Source organism: Genypterus blacodes, unplaced genomic scaffold (assembly GCF_046128005.1).
Source record: "Genypterus blacodes isolate CSIRO-AG114 ecotype Tasmania unplaced genomic scaffold, CSIRO-AGI_Gbla_v1 ptg000170l_1, whole genome shotgun sequence".
NCBI classification, from domain to species: domain Eukaryota; kingdom Metazoa; phylum Chordata; class Actinopteri; order Ophidiiformes; family Ophidiidae; genus Genypterus; species Genypterus blacodes.
In genome coordinates, this window is record NW_027466971.1 from 193248 (window position 1) to 212500 (window position 19253).

Consider the following 19253-nt stretch of genomic DNA (forward strand, 5'->3'; position numbering starts at 1 on the left):
TACGAGTCAACACAACACTGTAAGCATTAATTCCAATAGGAGTCGGTAAGAATCAGATCTTCTGAAATGTAAAGTTTGCAGCTCTCCTTCAGTCGATCCTCAGAACAACAAAGAATGTCAGCAAACATGTAAACATCTGCCTGTCTGCTTCTCCGTGTGCGTCCTGGTTTGGTTCTTCTTGTGCGTCTGCTTCTCAGGTTTGTTGCAGTCTGAGCTGAGTGTCCAAGCTGAATGAACGCAGTGAGCAGGGTCAATCAACTCTCTCTCTTTCTCTCTCTCCCTGTTACTGTAATTATACCTCCCTCTCTCTAATCCCTCCCTCCATCCACAGAGGTATTTCCCTTTCCCGCACACACACACACACACATGCTGTTGTGGTGTTTCCTCCTAAATTAACGTCACGACAGAGGAGGAGGAAAGACGAAAGAGGTGGAAGAAAAGTGTCTCCCTGATTCATTGATACCACACACACACACACACACACACACACACACACACACACACTCTCTCTCTCTCTCACAAAGTTATGTACTCCGTAGTAGAGGCATGTGGCTGCAATGAGTCACTGCATCGTCACCTCACGTGGGGAGAGAGAGTGAGAATTAATTTTTAGTTTCTTGTTACCAAGTCTCTGCACGTAACAGATGGAGTGCTCAGATCATCACAGACACACACACACGTGTGTGCACCCTCTACTGGTACACCCTCTATCTATCTATCTATCTATCTATCTATCTATCTATCTATCTATCTATCTATCTACTTTTTTACTTTAATGTTGACCGAGTAATCTTGCCATATCTTTTAATGAGGATTTAGAGTTTGATTTGACTTAATTAAAATTAATCAACTGTTATTACATTCAGCTGTTTTGTTAGCTGTGTGTGTGTGTGTGTGTGTGTGTGTGTGCGCGCGTGTGCGCGTGTGTGTTTCATTTAGATTACTATTCTCTCTGTGGCATTTTGGTAACAAACAACGTGTTCATTATTGAAAGAAATTGTAATGCCAGTAGTAATGTTACTGTACTTTGGCGCCCCCTATTGGATTTCTTACTGCCCACTATGTTGCAAATGTATGTGGACACCCGGCCATGGCACATATTGAGCTTTTTGAAATCCCATTCCAAAACCATGGCCATGACTGTGGAGTTAGCCACCCAGATTAATCCGTCTGACTGCCAGATAGTGAAGTGTGATTCAATAGTCCGAGTCGAGTCAGAGAATATGTTTCCACTGCTGTGCAAACATTGCACTCCAGCACTCAGTGGTTTGAGTATTTAGCTTCATGGCTCAGCTGTTGTTGCTCCTTCACTACAACAGCACTTACAGCTGACATGAGCAACTGACTTGTGGCAAAGGTTTAATCCTACGGCAGCGCTGAGCTCGTCAGTACGGCCCATTGTACTGCCAATGCTTGATCAAATGAAGGAACTCCCAGAACGTTAATGTATAAGGTAAAGGATGAAATCTTTAAAGAGAGAAATTCCCTCCCCTCATCTGGCCAACTCTGCAGTAGGGACCATAGGTGGGAAACATAATAATACAGCAAGAGATGAATAACATCAGTCAAGGAGAGAGAGGGAGAGAGAGACACATTTCCAAGAGTTAGGGTTGTGGAGCTTCACCTTTAAGTTAAAATGCACAATGCAATTAGCAGTTCTTAAGTGTAGAATGATATGGAAACATGATCCAAATTTGGAGTTTGCAGATAAAATGAAATGCTTAGAGCATGTACACCAAATGATAGACAGTGGGACAATGACTAGGAAGTAAATAATAAGAGAAAGACAGCTGCCCCACCCTCTGATTAAACTGACCAACTAAGGCTAAGCTAAGGTTTAGCCAAACCTATCTAACCCTAAACTGAATTTGGGCCAGCTAATCACTGTCCCGCGAAAAGAGACTGTTTATCGCCGTTACATGTAGTTGATGGAGATTTCATGGCTGTGCTTGATTTCACGCACCTGTTGGCAAACGTGTGGCAGGAAAAGCTAAACTCAAAGGTCATGTCATAGATAAGAGTTGTATGATAATCCTTTATTTGTCCTTATATATACATATTTATATTCTAGTGCCAATATAGTGAAGCTCTAAAGATAGATTTTATCGATCCTGCAAGGGCCATGTTACAACAGCAGCATGATTAAGAAGCTAAGAATAAATGTAAAAGAGAAAAAGAAAATGAGAGCAGAGCTAAAATCTTCAGAGGAAATCTTCAGTATAACAGTTTATCAAATATAGACTCAGCCGAGCAAATAGAATATGTAAGTAATCGATATTAAAGTAGAAACAATGAATAATAATAGCCATTGACTTTGAGAAAAGGAAGGAAACGTGGAAATTAGATGTACAGTATTTAGGTCAAAGCTTTCTGACACTGAATACAGAAAAGAAATACATTCTGAATGTTTATGTGCAACATAAAGAACATTAAAGTATCTTTCACATACAACAAAAGCACAATAGCTCCTTTTTCCATTTTGAAGTCTGTTATCATAACACGCAAACAAATTATGAAATGTGTACATCCATGCTTATTGGTGCATCTGATGAAAACACAAGTAATAAATAAATGATAATGTTGCTTAAGTCTCTTAAAAACCCCAAACCCTAACCGATTTTTGAGTGCATCTTTAAGCTCCGCCCTCTTCTCAGCGCGCGCACACACACACGCACGCACACACATGATTAACGAACGCTATCTCCTTAATCCACCTCTCTCTCGCGCTCTCTCTCTCCCTCTTTCTCTCTCTCCCTCTCTCTCTCTCTCTCTCTCTCTATATCGCTCTCTCTCTCGCTCTCCCGCCCCCCTTGCCTCTCTCTCTCTCTCTCTCCCTCTCTCTCTCTCTCTCTCTCTCTCTCGCTCTCGCTCTCCCGCCCCCCCTTGCCTCACTCGCTCTCTCTCTCTTGCTCTCCGCAGTCATCATGGCGGACATGAAGACGGGAATTTTCGCAAAAAATGTGCAGAAAAGGCTGAACAGAGCGCAGGAGAAGGTGGGACTTCGCATTCCTTTCATTTTGATCCCGGAAGGAAGGAAGCAGAGCGGATAGAAGCAGAGACGGATGAGAAAAAAGAAGCATCGCTGTATGCTGGAGGCCGCTGCACTCAACCAGCCGCTGCAGCCGACTGTGGATTTAGTTTGTCGCTTATGTACACTATTATTGACAATTTGTTGCTTGATTACATATTAATTAGTGAAGGTGTTGAGTTGTTATCCTATTAAAGGTCGGCAGAGGGGGATGGGGGTGTGGGGGGCATGCCCTGTTTGTCCGCGGCGTGATGACGTAACACCAAACGTCCAGATCAGGCTGCAGTTTATTTTTAAAGGGTTTATGCCGTCGCTGTCCTGCCGAACAAGAATTGATGCCTAATAGTGACTCAAAAACGTATGCATTATTTTGGTCTTTTAACACATCAACAGTTTTATATTTATTATAGTTTTGTCTTTGAATTGAAGTGAACGCTATCCTTGGTGCTGATTGGTTCTAATGCGTCAGTGAACACTGTCCATGGTGCTGATTGGTTCAAACGTGTTGGTGAACGCTGTCCATGGTGCTGCTTGGTTCAAACGTGTTAGCGAACACTGTCCATGGTGCTGATTGGTTCTAATCATCAATTTAGATATCTTCCTAAATCATATTTATGATTTGTCTCAGGTGCTGCAGAAACTGGGAAAGGCAGATGAGACCAAAGATGAGCAGTTTGAACAAGTGGTCATCAATTTCAAGAGACAAGAGGTGAGGACAGGTGTAATGTCCATCATGCCTGTTCATCCCTTTTCTGTGTAATGTCCACAGTGCCTCTGTGTAATGTCTCTCTGTGTGAAGTATCTAGTGTCTCTCTCTAATGTCTTAAATGTCTCTGTGTGATGTTTTTAATGTCTCTGTGTGATATCTGCAGTGTCTCTGTGTGAAGTATCTTGTGTTTCTGTCTAACGTCTTTCATGTCTCTGTGTGATGTCTCTGAAGGTCTGTATTTCATTGTGAATGTAATCACATATGCTTTATATTCATGAATCGTTCAGTATGTAATTCAATGCGTTACTGAGTTGTCATGTTTGTGTGGTCCTTCAGTCTGAAGGCTCCAGGCTGCAGAGGGAGATGAAGGCCTATATGGCAGCCATTAAAGGTGAGACTTTGTTGTTGTCTTCTTCCTGGAAATCCTTCGCCACTACAGTTGTGAAAGTGTTTGTGTATGTGTGTGTGTGTGTGCTGACAGTCTTCATCAGAATGAGTGCAGGAAACTCAGGTTATAGATATGTTAAACTGGTCCAGAGTCTGAGTTCTCTTCCCGTTAAAGGGGAGTGCTTCCTTGCTGCTGTTGCAAAGTGCTGCTCATGGGGGAATGTTGGACTTCTTCTTTTGCATGTAAAGTGCCTTGATAATATTTGTTGTGATTTGGCGCTATAAAAATAGGTTGAATTGAAACAACTTCTTGTGAAGAGTCAAAGGTCTGTGTTGTTCCTTACAGGCATGCAGCAGGCCTCCATTAACCTCTCTCAATCTCTGCACGAAGTCTACGAACCAGACTGGCACGGCAAGGATGACGTCATGACCATCGGCAAGGTCAGTGACACCCCTCACACCTGTAAAACATGCACACACAAATCAATTGTAAGTGATCCATTTGGCTTGTAGGTGGTGCTACAACACATTTTTGTGTTTGAATGTTTTTATTTGTGTCGAGTTAAGCAGGAGAATTATGAAAAACTAGTCTAAGGAAATTGAAGAAACTTAAGTAGAGGCAATTCAAAGAGAAATTCACTGCTCGAACAGCCAGGAGAAAGACAGAGAGATTTTCTTTGACTTTTCAAATTACATTAGCAAGGAAAATCTGAATGAAACATTTTGTGACTCATTAGTCTGCATGTGACATAAAATTTTGTATGAAGGTGTGCAAAATATATCATAATTAAGGTGATTATTGATTATTATTATTATTTCTGTATATTCTGTCTTTGTCTGTTTCTGTAGGACTGTGATGCATTGTGGGAAGACTTTAATAACAAACTGGTGGACTCCACGCTGCTCAGCCTGGATGAGTATCTGCAACACTTTCCTGACCTCAAGGTGCCACTTTCACTCAACATCTACTTCATGTTTCTGATCACCATCTGAAACACGATTAATGATTAATTGCTGCTTTCCAATGTAGAACCGAGTTGCCAAGAGAAGTCGGAAGCTCATTGACTATGACAGTGCTCGCCATCATGTAGAAACACTGCAGGCTTCAGGGATGAAGAACGACCGCAAAATGATGAAAGTTTGTCGCCATTTAAATAATAAATAAACTGAATTTGATGTCAATCATACATGATGAAATAACACATGAGCCACAATGCAAAACTGTGATGTATGATAGCTGGGACATGAACAGATGTTTTTCTCTCAGGCAGAGGATGAGCTAAAAAAGGCTCAGAAAGTCTTCGATGAGCTGGACGTCGGTCTGCAGGATGAACTGCCAACCCTGTGGGATAGGTGAGGAGAGAGAGAGAGAACGGAACAGAGAGAGAGAGAGAGAGAGACAGAGAGACAGAGAGAGAGAGAGAGAGACAGAGAGGGAGAGAGCGAGAGCGGAACAGGGAGAGAGAGAGCGAGAGCGGAACAGAGAGAGAGAGAGAGAGAGAGACAGAGAGACAGAGAGAGACAGAGGGTAACAGAGAGAGAGAGAGTGAGAGCGGAACAGAGAGAGCTATTTGTGAGAGTCTCCTGGAGCAGTAGTTAACCTTTACACGATAATGCTCTGCAAAATGTAAATATTTAAGCAATTATAACCTTAATTTATGAAATTGAAGTCATTGCATAGATAACAGCACCCCACAACAACATGCTACGCCTCTACATTGCACAACTTTTAGAATTGAAAGCATCTTCTTGTTTGCTTTGTAGTCGTGTCTGCTTTTACATCGGCACCTTCAAGAGTGTGACCAGTCTGGAGAGCCGATTTCATCGAGACATCTCTACGGTGAGTGGGTTCTGCGTGTCTGTCTGCATGTCTCTCTGTGTGTCTGCTGACTGTCTGCATTTTTGCCTGTGTGTCTTAGTCTTAGTCTTTAACTTTAGTTTTTTTTTGTTGTCTTGTCTACAGCTCTGTAAGCAGCTGTATGAAGTGATGATGAACCTCGGTGAGCAACACTCTGACAAAATGTTCACCATCCAAGGAGCACCAAGGTCAGTACAGACGAAGTTTAACCCTTGTGCGGCAATAGGGCAATATCGCCTGTGTTTTTTGCTTGTTTTTATGCTTATAACTGTGTAGAAACACATCATAGAACAGCATCGCCCCAATTACAGTAGACACTTTCCATTACAGTACCATTATATTCCACATGGTGAATCAATAAATGTATTTTTCTAAATGAAAATACAAGTAAACCCTACACATTTTTCAATAAACAAACATGACATTTTTACTTTCCTTACCTCCCACATGAGGGTTATCACAGTTAAGCAATTCTCATTTGTTTTGTATTGTTTGTTTATATTTTTGATGTACACACAACTACACACCGTAGCCAAATGCCTACTTGACATAATCTGCAAGGCTTACATTACATTTGTAATCTATTTTTTTTAATACACAGTATTTATATATATTTTTTTATATATATATATACATATATATATATATTTCTATGGAACCAGTACCAGCACAGAAACATGATCGCCCAGGATTACAGTTGAGAGAGGCAAGGGGGTTCTGCTAGCGTACTGATGAGGTCACTGGATTGATTCCAGCCTAGTATACATCATTATCAAGGAGGGAATGATATGAAAGAAGACATGGGGTCTTATGACATATATTAGCTGTCCTATGAAAATCATGATTAGAGTGGAGAGAGCCACTGTGAACATAGTATATAAGCAGCCAGGACTTTACAATAGCAGGAAATGTTGACAGGAAATGGATCCCAGCACCCTCACACACTTTGTGTGAGGGTGCTGGGCTGGACTTTGCTTGAAGGAAAACTCAGTGTATGTGTAATGTAATGTATGTGTATCTGAATAAAAATAAAGAAGGCTGTCAAATCTGTCTCAGTCAATTGACACAGGAAGCATTAAAAAACCTTTATTAATTACAAAACAACCAGCACAGGCTCAACGTTGTTGCTTCTCATGTGTGTTGATAGCATTGTGCTGAACATGTTATGGTCCGCATTTGGCTGTATTAGTGAGTGAATTGTTTTATTGATTAGTATGTTTGTCACCTTGTGTTAGGGTTAGATTGAAGCATTTTTATTGTGATTGATCAACATAATCAATATTTATTGATCTGTAAAAAGACTTTTGAGCATGTTGCCAGAGTAAAAAGTGGAGTCAAGTCGAGCCAAGTCCAAGATCTGGATTCATGTGGGTTCTGTTCATCCTTCAGTGATTCAGGACCTCTGCGACTTGCCAGGACCCCATCACCACCAGATGATGAAAGCCCACCTGAGAGTCCAGATCTCAGCTCCAACCACATGCTTCGCCCCATCTCACCTGGACCACCTAGACCTAAATCCCCATCACAGGTAAACATGACCCTGATCCCCTACAGTCTGATTTCTCATTGCAGGTATCAATGAGTCAGTGGAACCCTGATACTCAGGATCCAGTCCAGATCCTAATCCTGAAGCAATTGTAGTGGTGAATTTGTGTAGTAAATGTTTTAGTGACCTTGAGGTAAATCTGTTGGTAATATTAAAGTAAACATTGTAGTAACCTTGAGGTAAATGTTTTAGTGACCTTGAGGTAAATCTGTTGGTAATATTAAAGTAAACATTGTAGTAACCTTGAGGTAAATGTTGTAGTAACCTTGTAGTTACCTTAAGGTAAACATTCTTGTAAACCTTCAGGTAAACATAGGAACTTTGAAGTGAACATTTTAATAACATTGAAGTAAATGTAGTTACCTTAATGTAAATGTTAACTTTCTCTGGCTCATTTTCTTTGCTGCACATATTTCTTTGTTTTTTGGTGAGTAAATATTTACTTAGTCATTTATTGATGTTTTGTGGTTTGTCAATGTCGATGTTGTTTGTCAGTTGTGTTTCCGAGAGAATTTGCACAAAGGGTTAGGGTTAGACCAGGGGTGGGCAAACTTTTTGATTCGCGGGCCACAATGGGTTCTAAAATTTGACAGAGGGGCGGAGCCAGTCAAGGATGGATGGAGTGTTTGTGTGAACTAATATAAATGACATGTAAAAGCTATTATATGAAAGTATTTGGCCTTTAACAGGCAGCAAAGCATGAATATACAAGTCTCATTGTACAAATTGTTTTCCATATGCATTAATTTAATTACATTTTATTTTTATAAACAGTAGAGAAATTCATGTTCAGTTTCAGTGAGAACAGTGTTGTTGATCTCCCTTTTTTGCCAGTGCATCAAAGTCTGGAGTTAGTCTTGTTGTGGCAATTCTCAGGATAGATCCGAGGTGTTGGTCGGTTAACCTGGATCTGTGACGGGCTTTGTTGATGATCATGGTGCTAAATGTCTGCTCACATACGTAGGTCGAGCCAAAAAAAGTCAGCATCTTCTGTGCTTCTGTTAAACTTCTCCTTTAGGACGGAGTCAGATTCAAGATCGATCAGTTCCAATTGCAGCTCCTGTGGCGCTGTTTCAGGGTCGTGTGACAGGGGACAGGACACCAGCTGAAGTGACTTTTAAATGTTTTCAAAATCAGAGAACCTACGGCAGAATTCTCTGTGCAGGTCGTCAAGTGATTTGCTGTATTTCTTTGCGTTTCGCGTCGCCTCTTTGTCTTGCGTTGACTGCTTGCTAGCGTAGTTAGCACGCTTTGTAGCAAAGTGACGGCTGATATTGTAGTCTTTGAAAAAACGCGACAGTTTCTTGGCACATCAGGCATACAGCCTTTGATCGGACTTAAGTGAAAAAATGTTTTGTTGTCCACTCCGTATTAAACACTCGGCACTTACTGTCCACTTTTTGTTTCTTTGATCCGCTCATTTTTACAGAAGGGCTCGCAGGGCAAAGCGAGAAAAGTGAAGGGAGTAAAATGGTCAATGTCTCTGAAGTGCGCCATCTATTGGGGAAACGTGGGCATTGCGGGGAAATGTAAAACGAACAAGGTTTATTTGAAATAAAAAATAATTTAATAATATAATAATAATTCGGCGGGCCGGATTAAAAAGCCCCAACGGGCCGTATATGGCCAGCGGGCCATAGTTTGCCCACCCCTGGGTTAGACTGCCATAATTTTTATGGGGCTGTTGTTGGTCTACCTGTTATGTTTCTTCTCTGAGAGATGGAGGCATAATTCTATAATTCAGTCTTGGTGGAGGTATGTGCAGTCTGCGCACTGTTAACCTGGACACTGAATAGTAAGCAACTCCACACTGCTTCAGCATCAGATATGCTGCCAGTGTGAAAAGAACTTCAGGAGTAAACATGCAGTTTTCTACCATTTTGTTGGTCCAATGTGTCACATGTTTGGTCTCTAATAGAGAAATGAGCCTGTGCAGGTTCATGCTGACATCATATTATACTAAGAGCATTCAGACAAACATGAATCAGCTCAACGTGAGCTCAGCTGAGCTCCACTTCTTTACATGTGGACCCAAAGATATCTCCACTCTTTGTCTCTCTGTTCTCTTACTCTTCTTCAGCAGTTCCAGTGTCATGCTGTTGCTTTACGTCTAGTAGAGCTGTAACTTCTTCTCTCATTCAATTCAACACCACACCAAACACGCCATTCTTCTGGAAACATTTGTCAGCATTATGCTGTTGCACATTTTGCAATTCTGAACTTAAAATTTGGCAAAATGCAATGGAAACCTCAGTATTGTTTGTGTACGTGTGACCTTGTAACATTGTCTTGTTCTGAACACAGGGTGGAACTTAACCCAACCTGCTCAATGGCTTTGTGCATCTGAAAATCATTACAGTTTTGCATTTATTTTGTAGTGGTTGTCTAACCCTAACTGTATGAGCCAAAGATAAATATGATGATTTTGTTGAGGTTCTTCAGATTCATATTGGTCTAGGATGCACAATTTGGTAATGTATAACTATGACATCAATGTTGTAAGTTGGTTAGTTTGGATGTCATACATTAGGGCAATGTTATATGAATCTTGTAGGACTTTTAAGGTGAGAAAAGCTGCAGCTGTTTTGAATGTAAAAATGTAAAATGTCATTCTGTTTGTCTTTCAGCTTAAAAAGGGACCACCTGTGCCACCCCCACCAAAGGCCACACCGACCAAAGAGGTGGCTGAGGAGCAGATCATCGACCTGTTCGGAGGAGAATTCTTTCCAGCTCCTTCACCTTCACAGGTCTGAGCACGGAAACAATGAGCTTGTTTGGTTTCAGCATTCTGACCTGATAACAAAACTGAAAATCGTTTAATATTTGTATTGACATTTCACATTCTTTTTTTTTGTCTTTGTCGCAATCATTTGAATTTTAGCCCCTTAAAACAAAATCTTCTAACATAAGTTTTTGTTTGTCCATAGCCCAATGAAAGACCAGGAGAGTCTCTGCTAGACTTGGACTTTGATGCATTTCAGCCAGATGAAAGCGTGTCCCCGATACCACAGGTATTTTAAAGGACCTGGGGTGGTTACATCATTTAGTAATGATGGTAATCTACATCTATACACGTAACCTATACTATACACATACTACCTGTCTAACTAGCTGGTCATGTTGTCACTTGAGCCAAAAATGTCCTGTAGATGGAATAACTGGATGTACATTTTTGAAATTATTGAGAAAATCAGTTTAATTTGCAGCCTAGTTCTATCAGCCATTTCACACCTTTAATGTTCCCACAGTAGCTTTGGCAAACAAACAAAGTCCCACCGAGACTCTAACCTTAAACAGAAAAAATGTTTTACTTGATCTGAACTGAAATGTAACCATCTATACTTCATATAATCTACAGACAATCATTTTCATCTGATGCTAATGGCCCCTCATAGCATTCTACTCTGCTGGGATTGATACGTTCCCTTCTGTTACGTCACATGATGCCATATCCTCTTCTTATTTACATTTGTGGGATTCTGCAAGAATTTCCTTAATCACTACCTTGAATAGATTAGACAACTGAGTGTGACTAGTTGACGCATGAGGCATTCAGGACAATCTTTCACGTTGTAGTCACAATGTGTAACCGTCTTCTACATCTGTGCTCTGTCCTCCAGACAGCTGTGCCTTGGGACATGTGGTCGGTGAGTCAAGTCTAATTGTTTTTTAACCTCATGTACTTGCTTTCTAAGGTGTCATTAACTCGGTTTAAATGAATGTATTTGGCTCATTGTATTCAGAGTCAAAGATATGAATGTTTAAAAAAAAATTAAATGTTTTAAAATGTTTCCGTCTTGTGTACAGGCAGCCCCCGAGTTACGCCCGGCTGACTTACAAACATCCTGTACTATTCCCCGTGAAGCCTATTATTTCCAAAAAATCGAGCTATATACATTTTTTGATTCCAAAGAATGGACAGACGCAAACAATATTGTGTACCTAACTGTTTCTGACTTAAATACAATTTCTTAAAAATGATAGGGGAAATACAAATGTATAAACAAACATGGTCAGAAATACAATTTCTATAAAGAAAGTAACAACTATCATTACAATCAATCATTTTCTTGTATCTGAATTTATGAATGACAATTCTTTTTTAAAATCTTTTTAGGCAAACAGCCAGCCAGCACAGCCTGTAAGTAAACATTTCTCAGCACCTCTTGTTTGTAAGTTCACCCTAACCCTATCCTGAGGGTCAACTCTAACCCTTTCCTTCCTAAAGTCAAGCAGTCTTTTATAAACATATTTCTCCCCCAATGTTAACTGTCTGCAGGACCCGATTTTATGTTTGCCTCCACAGGTAAATATCCCTAACGCCCTAACCCTAGCAATTGAAACTTAATATTTAGTGTAAAAAGTGAGTTCTGAGCAATCATACCTGGTATGGTGCCATTTTGATTGAGCATTTTTATGTTCTCCACTTATTACAATGTGGCCTGAAAATTGTATTTGACCCAAGCAATGGCGTTACTACAGTACTGTAAGTCCAGCGTCAAATGATTGGATTTTCTAGACTATTTATAGAGAACGCAAACATGAGGTGCCTGTGTCTTAGTCTGTCTGTCTGTCTTTTCAGAAAGTTGTGACTTTATCTCTAACCTGTTTGCCATAAGTGATGCTGCGTTTCAGTCAAGGGCTGGAGGAGGAGCAGCTGATCACATATCAAACATGATCAGCATTGTCAATTTTGCGATCAAACAAAATTAGTGGGTTCTGCTATAGCAGAGAAATAACAGGAAGTCCCAAAATGTAACTGATCAATGCGGCCCAGAAAACAAGGTGGAAGCTGTTTTGGATGGTAACAGCCAAATCCCATATTTGGAGCAGGAAGTGATTATCAGTGTTAAAATAAAATGACACAAACAGTAAAATCTCCAAGCAGTTACTTTAATTAAATTTCCTAGCATTGCATTAAAACCTCTCATTTCCTGGTGGTGCTGTAATCTTGATGCTCCAGGCAGATTGGACCTCACCACCTGTCCTTGACTCAGCAAATATCAACGAAAGACAAATTAATTGAACTAAATCAAAATAGGTAATGTGTGCCCTTTAGGAAGAGTGTAGTGCTCGAATTCTGTAGATGTATTTGTTTGAGTTAATAATTTCAAAAGACCAAGTAAGACCTTTAACACTTTCTTGCTTTTCCTGAGCAGCAGGCAGATGTTGGCTTCGTGGCTGACTGGTCAGCCGACTTTGGCTCAATGACAGAGACCGTTTCAGGAGGCGATGGGGCCCCTGAAGTTGAAGTGTCAGATGGCAGTGGCCAGGACAGGCCCTCTGCTGACAGCCATCAGCCAGTTGGAGATGTCGCCATGCCTCCTCCTCAGATACAGGACAGCGAGGCTGTGGCCGAACATCAGGTTAGCAACTTGGACCCCAAATGTTCCACATCCCCAACAACAATGGGGTGTGCCGAAGTCAAACAGCAGGAAGTAGAGGTGGAGCGAGAAGATTTAGAACCAGAGCAGAGGAAGTCCACTCCAGGACTGCTATTCACCAATGAGTATGGTGACCAGATAGAAGACAGCACAGAGAACAGAGGAGACAGGTGGTCCAGATCTCCAGATGGGTCTGGATCAGAATATGAGACTGCAGAGGAATGGGGTGATGGAGGCCAGGGTGGTGGCTGGGTGATTTCCGATGATGAAAGAGAAGAGACAGTGACGGGTCCAGGGGCCACCCCATGGGGGCCATTCAGCTCAGAAGGGGGCAGTGAAGGTACAAGAAGTGGAATTGAGGATTTTGTAGGAAATTTGTCTGTATCTGTGCCACCAGGTCAATCAGAGAACAATGCAAACCCAACGCCTCAGGGGAACCCATCTGGTTTCATCAATGACATTTCAGGAGGTAGGAGGGAGACTCAAGGGCTAGAGAAAAGTAGATCAGGTCCCTTTGTTGAAGCACAGGAAGCAGGGTTAGCTTCAGAATCAGACCCTTTTGCTGAAACTCGGGAAGCAGGATGGTTTAAATCAGATCATTTATCTGAAAAACAGGCAGGAGGTGGGTTTGAATCAGATCCCTTTGGTGAAGGAGGGGTGGGGGTTGAATTTGATCCATTTCCGGAGTCATCAGCAGAAGGTTCTGTGGTCGGTTTCACCACAGACCCTTTCACTCAGACCGTTGGAGAAGATCAAACACAGTGGGACCCTTTTGCTGAGCGTTTGGCAGCATTCTCTGCAGGGTCCTGGCAGGAAGTTACTGACAGCAGTGGCTTCTTCTCTTCAATTGGTCATGGAGACTCCGCCTCTCCCTTCGGCATCACAACAGAAAGAATCCCGAGAATCCATAGAGAACTGGAAAATTCAGACATGTCAGAAGATGAAGCTGCAAACCGGAGATTTGGAACGTTGTACCAAGAGCTAGATACAGAAAAGGAAGAGGTACTTCACCTTGTGTCCTCTTTGTAGAAGAGGTACTTCACCTTGTGTCCTCTTTGTAGTAGAGTAGCATAGGATAGAGTAGAACTCAATAAAAGCCCCTTTTCCTTGTCTTCACCCTCAGTTGAAAGAGCAGCCAAAATGTGAGTTGTTTTCCTGCAACCCAACCTGGATTCTCCTGTCACTCCTCCTGCTTGATTTTCTGTGTTTTCGTCATCATGCAGGCGCCCATTATTACTACAACACACGCGCACACACACACACACACACACACACACACACACACACCCTAATCCCCCAACTCCTACACACCTACAGACAGTGTGTATTAAATGTATGTTTTCTTAGTATCTAATGAATTTTCTTTCATTGTGATTACTTCTGACTTTTTAAATTCCTCCATTTTTAAACATGCACTCTAAAGGACGCAGCCACTCCACCATTTTTTGCTGATTTTGATAACATTGTAAGTTGACAATTCTTTCCATTATAATTTGTATGAAACATGATGTGGAATCATAATTGTTATTGTTTTTATATGTTTTAATCTGTTGTTTTCTACATATGTTTTATGTTAGTTTTCTACTTTCTGAAATTTGCCTTGTTACAATTTTTCATTTAAATGTCCAATAATTATTACAGGTTGTAATACAATCTTAGAAATTGACATACATCTTCTTTACCTGTATGGTGAAAGAGTAAAGTTGCTGTTGAAACAACTCTGGCTCCTCAAGCTTCTGACGTAGAACTTGATGCGGTACAAGACGATCCTGCATCTCCTCTTGCTGGAGAGGAGGAGACACTGTCAACACCTGCTGAAGAGGAATACTCAGCCCAGAGTTCAGACAGCTCAAATGAGGAGAAACCAACTGTGAGGGTGATACTGATACTGTTAATCTTCATTATCATATTTATCATCATACATGCATCCATACATCTCTTTGTTTTAATAACAGTCATAAACTCCTGTGATGTGACTGTAAAAATTTGAACTTGAGTAATTCAATAATCAAGTCACTTCCCTCTTTACGAACTATCTCTGTAGATTCCTGCTGGTGATGAGGCCAAACCATCTGTGAACAATGCAGCCCTGGTGGTAAATCTGACTTTATATCATGATGCAACATTCATTATTTTGACATATGAGCACAGTGACAACATGTCAGTTGTCAGAGTCAGCCCAATTTAAACTCAAGTGGGCCTGATTAGTAAAATCATAGCTTAATAACCTTTAATGGACAACTCCAAGTTTTCCCTTTGTTTTAGTGCAAAGAGGTACAAGTTCATATTGCAGATGTTTGCTTGCATTTAACTATCTTTTTTACAAAACATATAATGAACAACCTGAAAGCTGTTAAGTAAAACAAGTGCAATTACAACAATAAGGTGTATATAAAACAACTTGTCAAGATCTAGAAATGATTTTAAATGTACATACATTTCCACATCTGTGAAGAAATGTGAACTGAACTGACTCACTATTTGTGGATATCTCCAAAAAAGTCTTGGAGGAACAGAGAGTTTAATTCTGCCTGGACAGTTACAATTTGCTTTCACTGACAACAATACAGGAGATAAATAATAATAATAAATACTAATGTGCTTGCTATATGGAGAGAAATGATAATAAATAAGAGAAGTAAAAGGCAAAATGTCCAAAGACATTTCCAGAACAAACACGCAGCATTTACTGAAAAGTACCAAGCTGGAAATGAACGTAAAAGAGCGAGTTGGATACTGCTGTGGAAAGCTGGGGAGAGCAAATCGATCAAGATGACTGATTTGAGAAGATCGTAAGGCACAGAAAGCCGTTCACAGACAGAGATTACATGAAACAATGATTTACTAAAATATCTACTATAAAGAATCTATCTATCCTCGAAAAATCGCCTTCGTGAATCGCTGATCTGGTGCTGATGTGGAAACGCTGCATTTTAATGGCAGGATGCCGTCACTTTGCGGGTCACAAAATTGACATGCGTTGTGGGTATTGAGTTTATGGACAATGTACACTTAAAAGCAGCAAAGACGTGTATTTTGCTCTCATGGGCCACATAAAATGACTTGGCGGGGCCTGAGTTTGACACCTGTGCCCTAACCCTAAAGGCCACATGCAAAGAAGAACCCTAACCTCCAAACTAAAATCCCAACAAATATCAGAACCCCAAAATGTGTTGTATTTTTCTAAAATGTTATTCTGCTATTTCTTTGTTTTTGTGCAGGAATCTGAGGAAAACAAGGAGAGCCCAATGGATGAGACTTCGGTATATACGTCAGGTGTACCTGTGTCTCTAAGAGTTAATAATCACCCTCTCTCAATATTTACAGCCACATTGTTGTAACAAGCCTTCTCGAAAGAAAGAGAGACACTTCATCTAATCCCAAAAAATTCTGTTCCTCACCTTACACAAGCCCATCAGCTTCTCTTGCTACTATCCAGCTCAACAATCTGAATAGCATATTTTTAATGTATGTAGACCCTTCAATTTTATATAATATTGTGAAAGGTCTCCATCTTTACAATCTTTAATTCATTACTTACACACACGCACATGCGCACAAACCACATTTGTTCATTATTTGAGATGATGCCCAAAACACATCCAACTTCAATGCTTCAGTATCCATCATCAGTCAACAGCAGAGGTTTGATGTGTGTCTGGCAGAGTTTCCTTTAGGGTAACTCTAACAACTATTGAGTAGTTATTGTTTTCAGGTGACCTCTTTCTGGACAAACAAACACACTAATACTCACAAACTTGTATTGAATGCAATTGAAATGAGAGCTGTTTGTTGTTGGCAGGAAAAGATGTCAATCCCATCTGTCGTGATTGAACCTGCGTCCAGCAACGAAGGTGATGATGACCGTGATGCCACTGACATTATCTCTCCGACTGCCATCAGTGACAACAGCATGCCAACTGAAAACCAGGAGCTCAAACACATTAGTCCTTCTGGTGGACTGTCTGGACTCCCAGATGATTTTCTGTTCAAGGTCAGACCTTCGACATGTTTACATCTTGTACAGTCTACAAGATGTAAACATTCCTGCTGTATGTACTGAGGAGCTGCAGAAACATTTCATGCAATTGGCTGGAACAGGAACAGGAACTGCTTAAGTTTATTGTGGATTTTTAAACACCAAGGTCATTGTAGTTCTGTTGCTTTTTGCCAGAACTATAATTTTTTACAATTTTTTTCATTTCAATATTATTTCCACACTCATGTTTCATTTGTAGATTTGATGTCTATCATTTAGATCTTATTTGATTGTACTTTTAGTTTTAAAAATTAGAGGAAAAGAAAACAAAGCACTAACGTTATTATACATAGTTGTAAAGCATTAATCCACATTTCGAATGCTAAATCAAAACTGAAACATGCGTCAAGTTCCTGTCCTGTACTCACTCAGCAACAACAGAAGCTCTCATTGCGAAATATCACCTGTCAGCACCTTTGATATGAGGTTTATACTTGCGGAGACAAATATAGATATGAACAGCTCTGAGCTCGATTTAAAGCCCAGAAATCAGGAATTGCAAATTCTCATTGAAATATAGTGAAATCTGTTGACAAATCTTAATTTTTTCACTTTGAAAAGTTTGAGTTTGGCGTGACGCTCCAAATTGACCCCCCCTGTGTTGTAAGTGACATTTTGCATGAAATTGCTGGGGGGTCAGTGACTAGAAACGCACATATGGATTCCAAACAAATGGACCTTCTTCAATGTTTTTGTTAAAGAAGTTACTTATTCTGTGTACTTTGATTTCACTTCAGTTTCCAGGGCTCTCTTTCACTTTTATTTGATAGGTTATTGTAATGATAACCTAGTTTTACACAGCCAGCTGATATTTCAGGGCTTCAATACCTGAGAATTGTCCTTAAAAATGTTTTTACTTTAGAGTCTTATAGGAAGTTTTGCTGGACTTAGATGGACTCTTCTTTCAGGTGGAGACAATGCATGACTTTGAGGCTGCAAATTCAGATGAGTTGGAGCTAAAGAGAGGTGATGTTGTTCTTGTGGTTCCCACCGCTTCAGCCGAGGATCAGGTGAGGGCAACAGAAAAGAAAATCACCATATTGTGTGCATGAGATCAACACAATTCCATCTTCCAGTAAATGCTATCAGGTGATGTGTGTCTGCATGCATGTCCGCTTTGTGTGGGCATGGGACACCAATTTTGAATTTTGAGTTGAAGAGTGATATGGTCATCTTACTTAAATATACATGGACCTGGTCAAGCAGAATATGGTACATTAATGATGTGTACTTGTTTGGACTACCACCACATAATATTCTGAAGCAGAGAGTACTCAAGGTTCCCTTTGTGAGATTAAGATTACATTGGTCAATGTAGTAAACATGAACATACCATGGAACATGAACTCCCCATAAACATGTGTGTCCACACATGAACACGTCTCACATACGACCTATGATCAAGAGCTAAAGTAACTACAGGCACGTATACCTAAGTACTAAGTAAATATTTCTTATGACACACAATGAAATTTTCCACTCTAGAATCTCTGTGTGGGTCTTCTCAACCTAACAACGCATTTATTTCCTTTGAAATGTTAACTAAAAAAAACAATGTTGAATGGCTTTGATCAACAAGTGAGGGATTAAAAAGTTAGTAAAGAAAATAGGTTTAATGGAACAACTTAATGGGTTTACATTGTGTTTGTTGCAGGATGCTGGCTGGCTCACAGGGATCAGAGAAAATGAATGGTTAACACATGGCCTTGGTGCCCAAAGAGGACTTTTCCCTGATAACTTCACCCAGCGCTTGGACTGAGAACTGGTGGAGAGACGCAGTTGTCCATGCCATCCAAACACGCTGGAACATTCTGCAGAAAAAAACTGATAATCTTCTTGCTGTCTGCTTGACAACACAGGGAGGGATTTTCTTATCTGAGGAAATCCACATCTTAAATGAAATAATTAACATAGTTTTCCCATCGTATTCCGTAAACATAAACAAGCATGGTGTGATAGTGCAGTGAACCCTCTTCTGGAAATTGTTCTGCATCAAACACAAATTTTCAACTGTGTGTTGTTATTGTTGACTCTTAATGTTTTTCTGTGTGTTACTGTAGGCTCTTTGTTGAGACTGTGGCTGTGTTCCTGACTTTGTTCTTTCATTGGTTTTGCTGTGATTTTGCCAAAAGAATGATTGATGTCCACCATGTCAGTGTTTCTGAGGGACACCTGTGAACTTCCAGCATGAAAGAAAGAAACAAGAGTTTACTTAAATATCAACATAGGAAACAAGAATATCCCAATGTAAAATGTAGTCCTTGTTCATTTTTTTGAAAACTTCTGTCATATGAAATTACAT

At 40.4% G+C, this 19253-nt stretch overlaps 1 protein-coding gene across 1 annotated transcript; it reads left to right on the forward strand.

The window, feature by feature from the left end:
* The first annotated feature begins 2836 nt into the window (after positions 1-2836).
* On the forward strand, positions 2837-18734 carry amph (amphiphysin). The gene is made up of 21 exons (XM_076167731.1): positions 2837-2993; positions 3657-3737; positions 4074-4128; positions 4471-4565; positions 4974-5069; positions 5155-5262; positions 5392-5477; positions 5889-5964; positions 6088-6170; positions 7372-7510; positions 10156-10275; positions 10456-10539; positions 11149-11175; positions 11646-11669; positions 12688-14377; positions 14609-14782; positions 14957-15007; positions 16134-16175; positions 16715-16906; positions 17860-17961; positions 18606-18734. The coding sequence occupies exons 1-15, from the start codon at positions 2925-2927 to the stop codon at positions 13939-13941; spliced, it is 2397 nt and encodes a 798-aa protein (XP_076023846.1). The 5' UTR covers positions 2837-2924; the 3' UTR covers positions 13942-14377; positions 14609-14782; positions 14957-15007; positions 16134-16175; positions 16715-16906; positions 17860-17961; positions 18606-18734.
* The last annotated feature ends 519 nt before the right edge of the window (positions 18735-19253 follow it).

Bases quoted from the DNA above. Each gene is read 5' to 3' on its own strand.
- amph (XM_076167731.1), top strand. From the start codon at position 2,925: ATGGCGGACATGAAGACGGGAATTTTCGCAAAAAATGTGCAGAAAAGG. The intron at 5,965-6,087 runs GTGAGTGGGTTC...TCTTGTCTACAG, and splicing joins TTCATCGAGACATCTCTACG to CTCTGTAAGCAGCTGTATGA. The intron at 11,670-12,687 runs GTAAGTAAACAT...TTTCCTGAGCAG, and splicing joins ACAGCCAGCCAGCACAGCCT to CAGGCAGATGTTGGCTTCGT.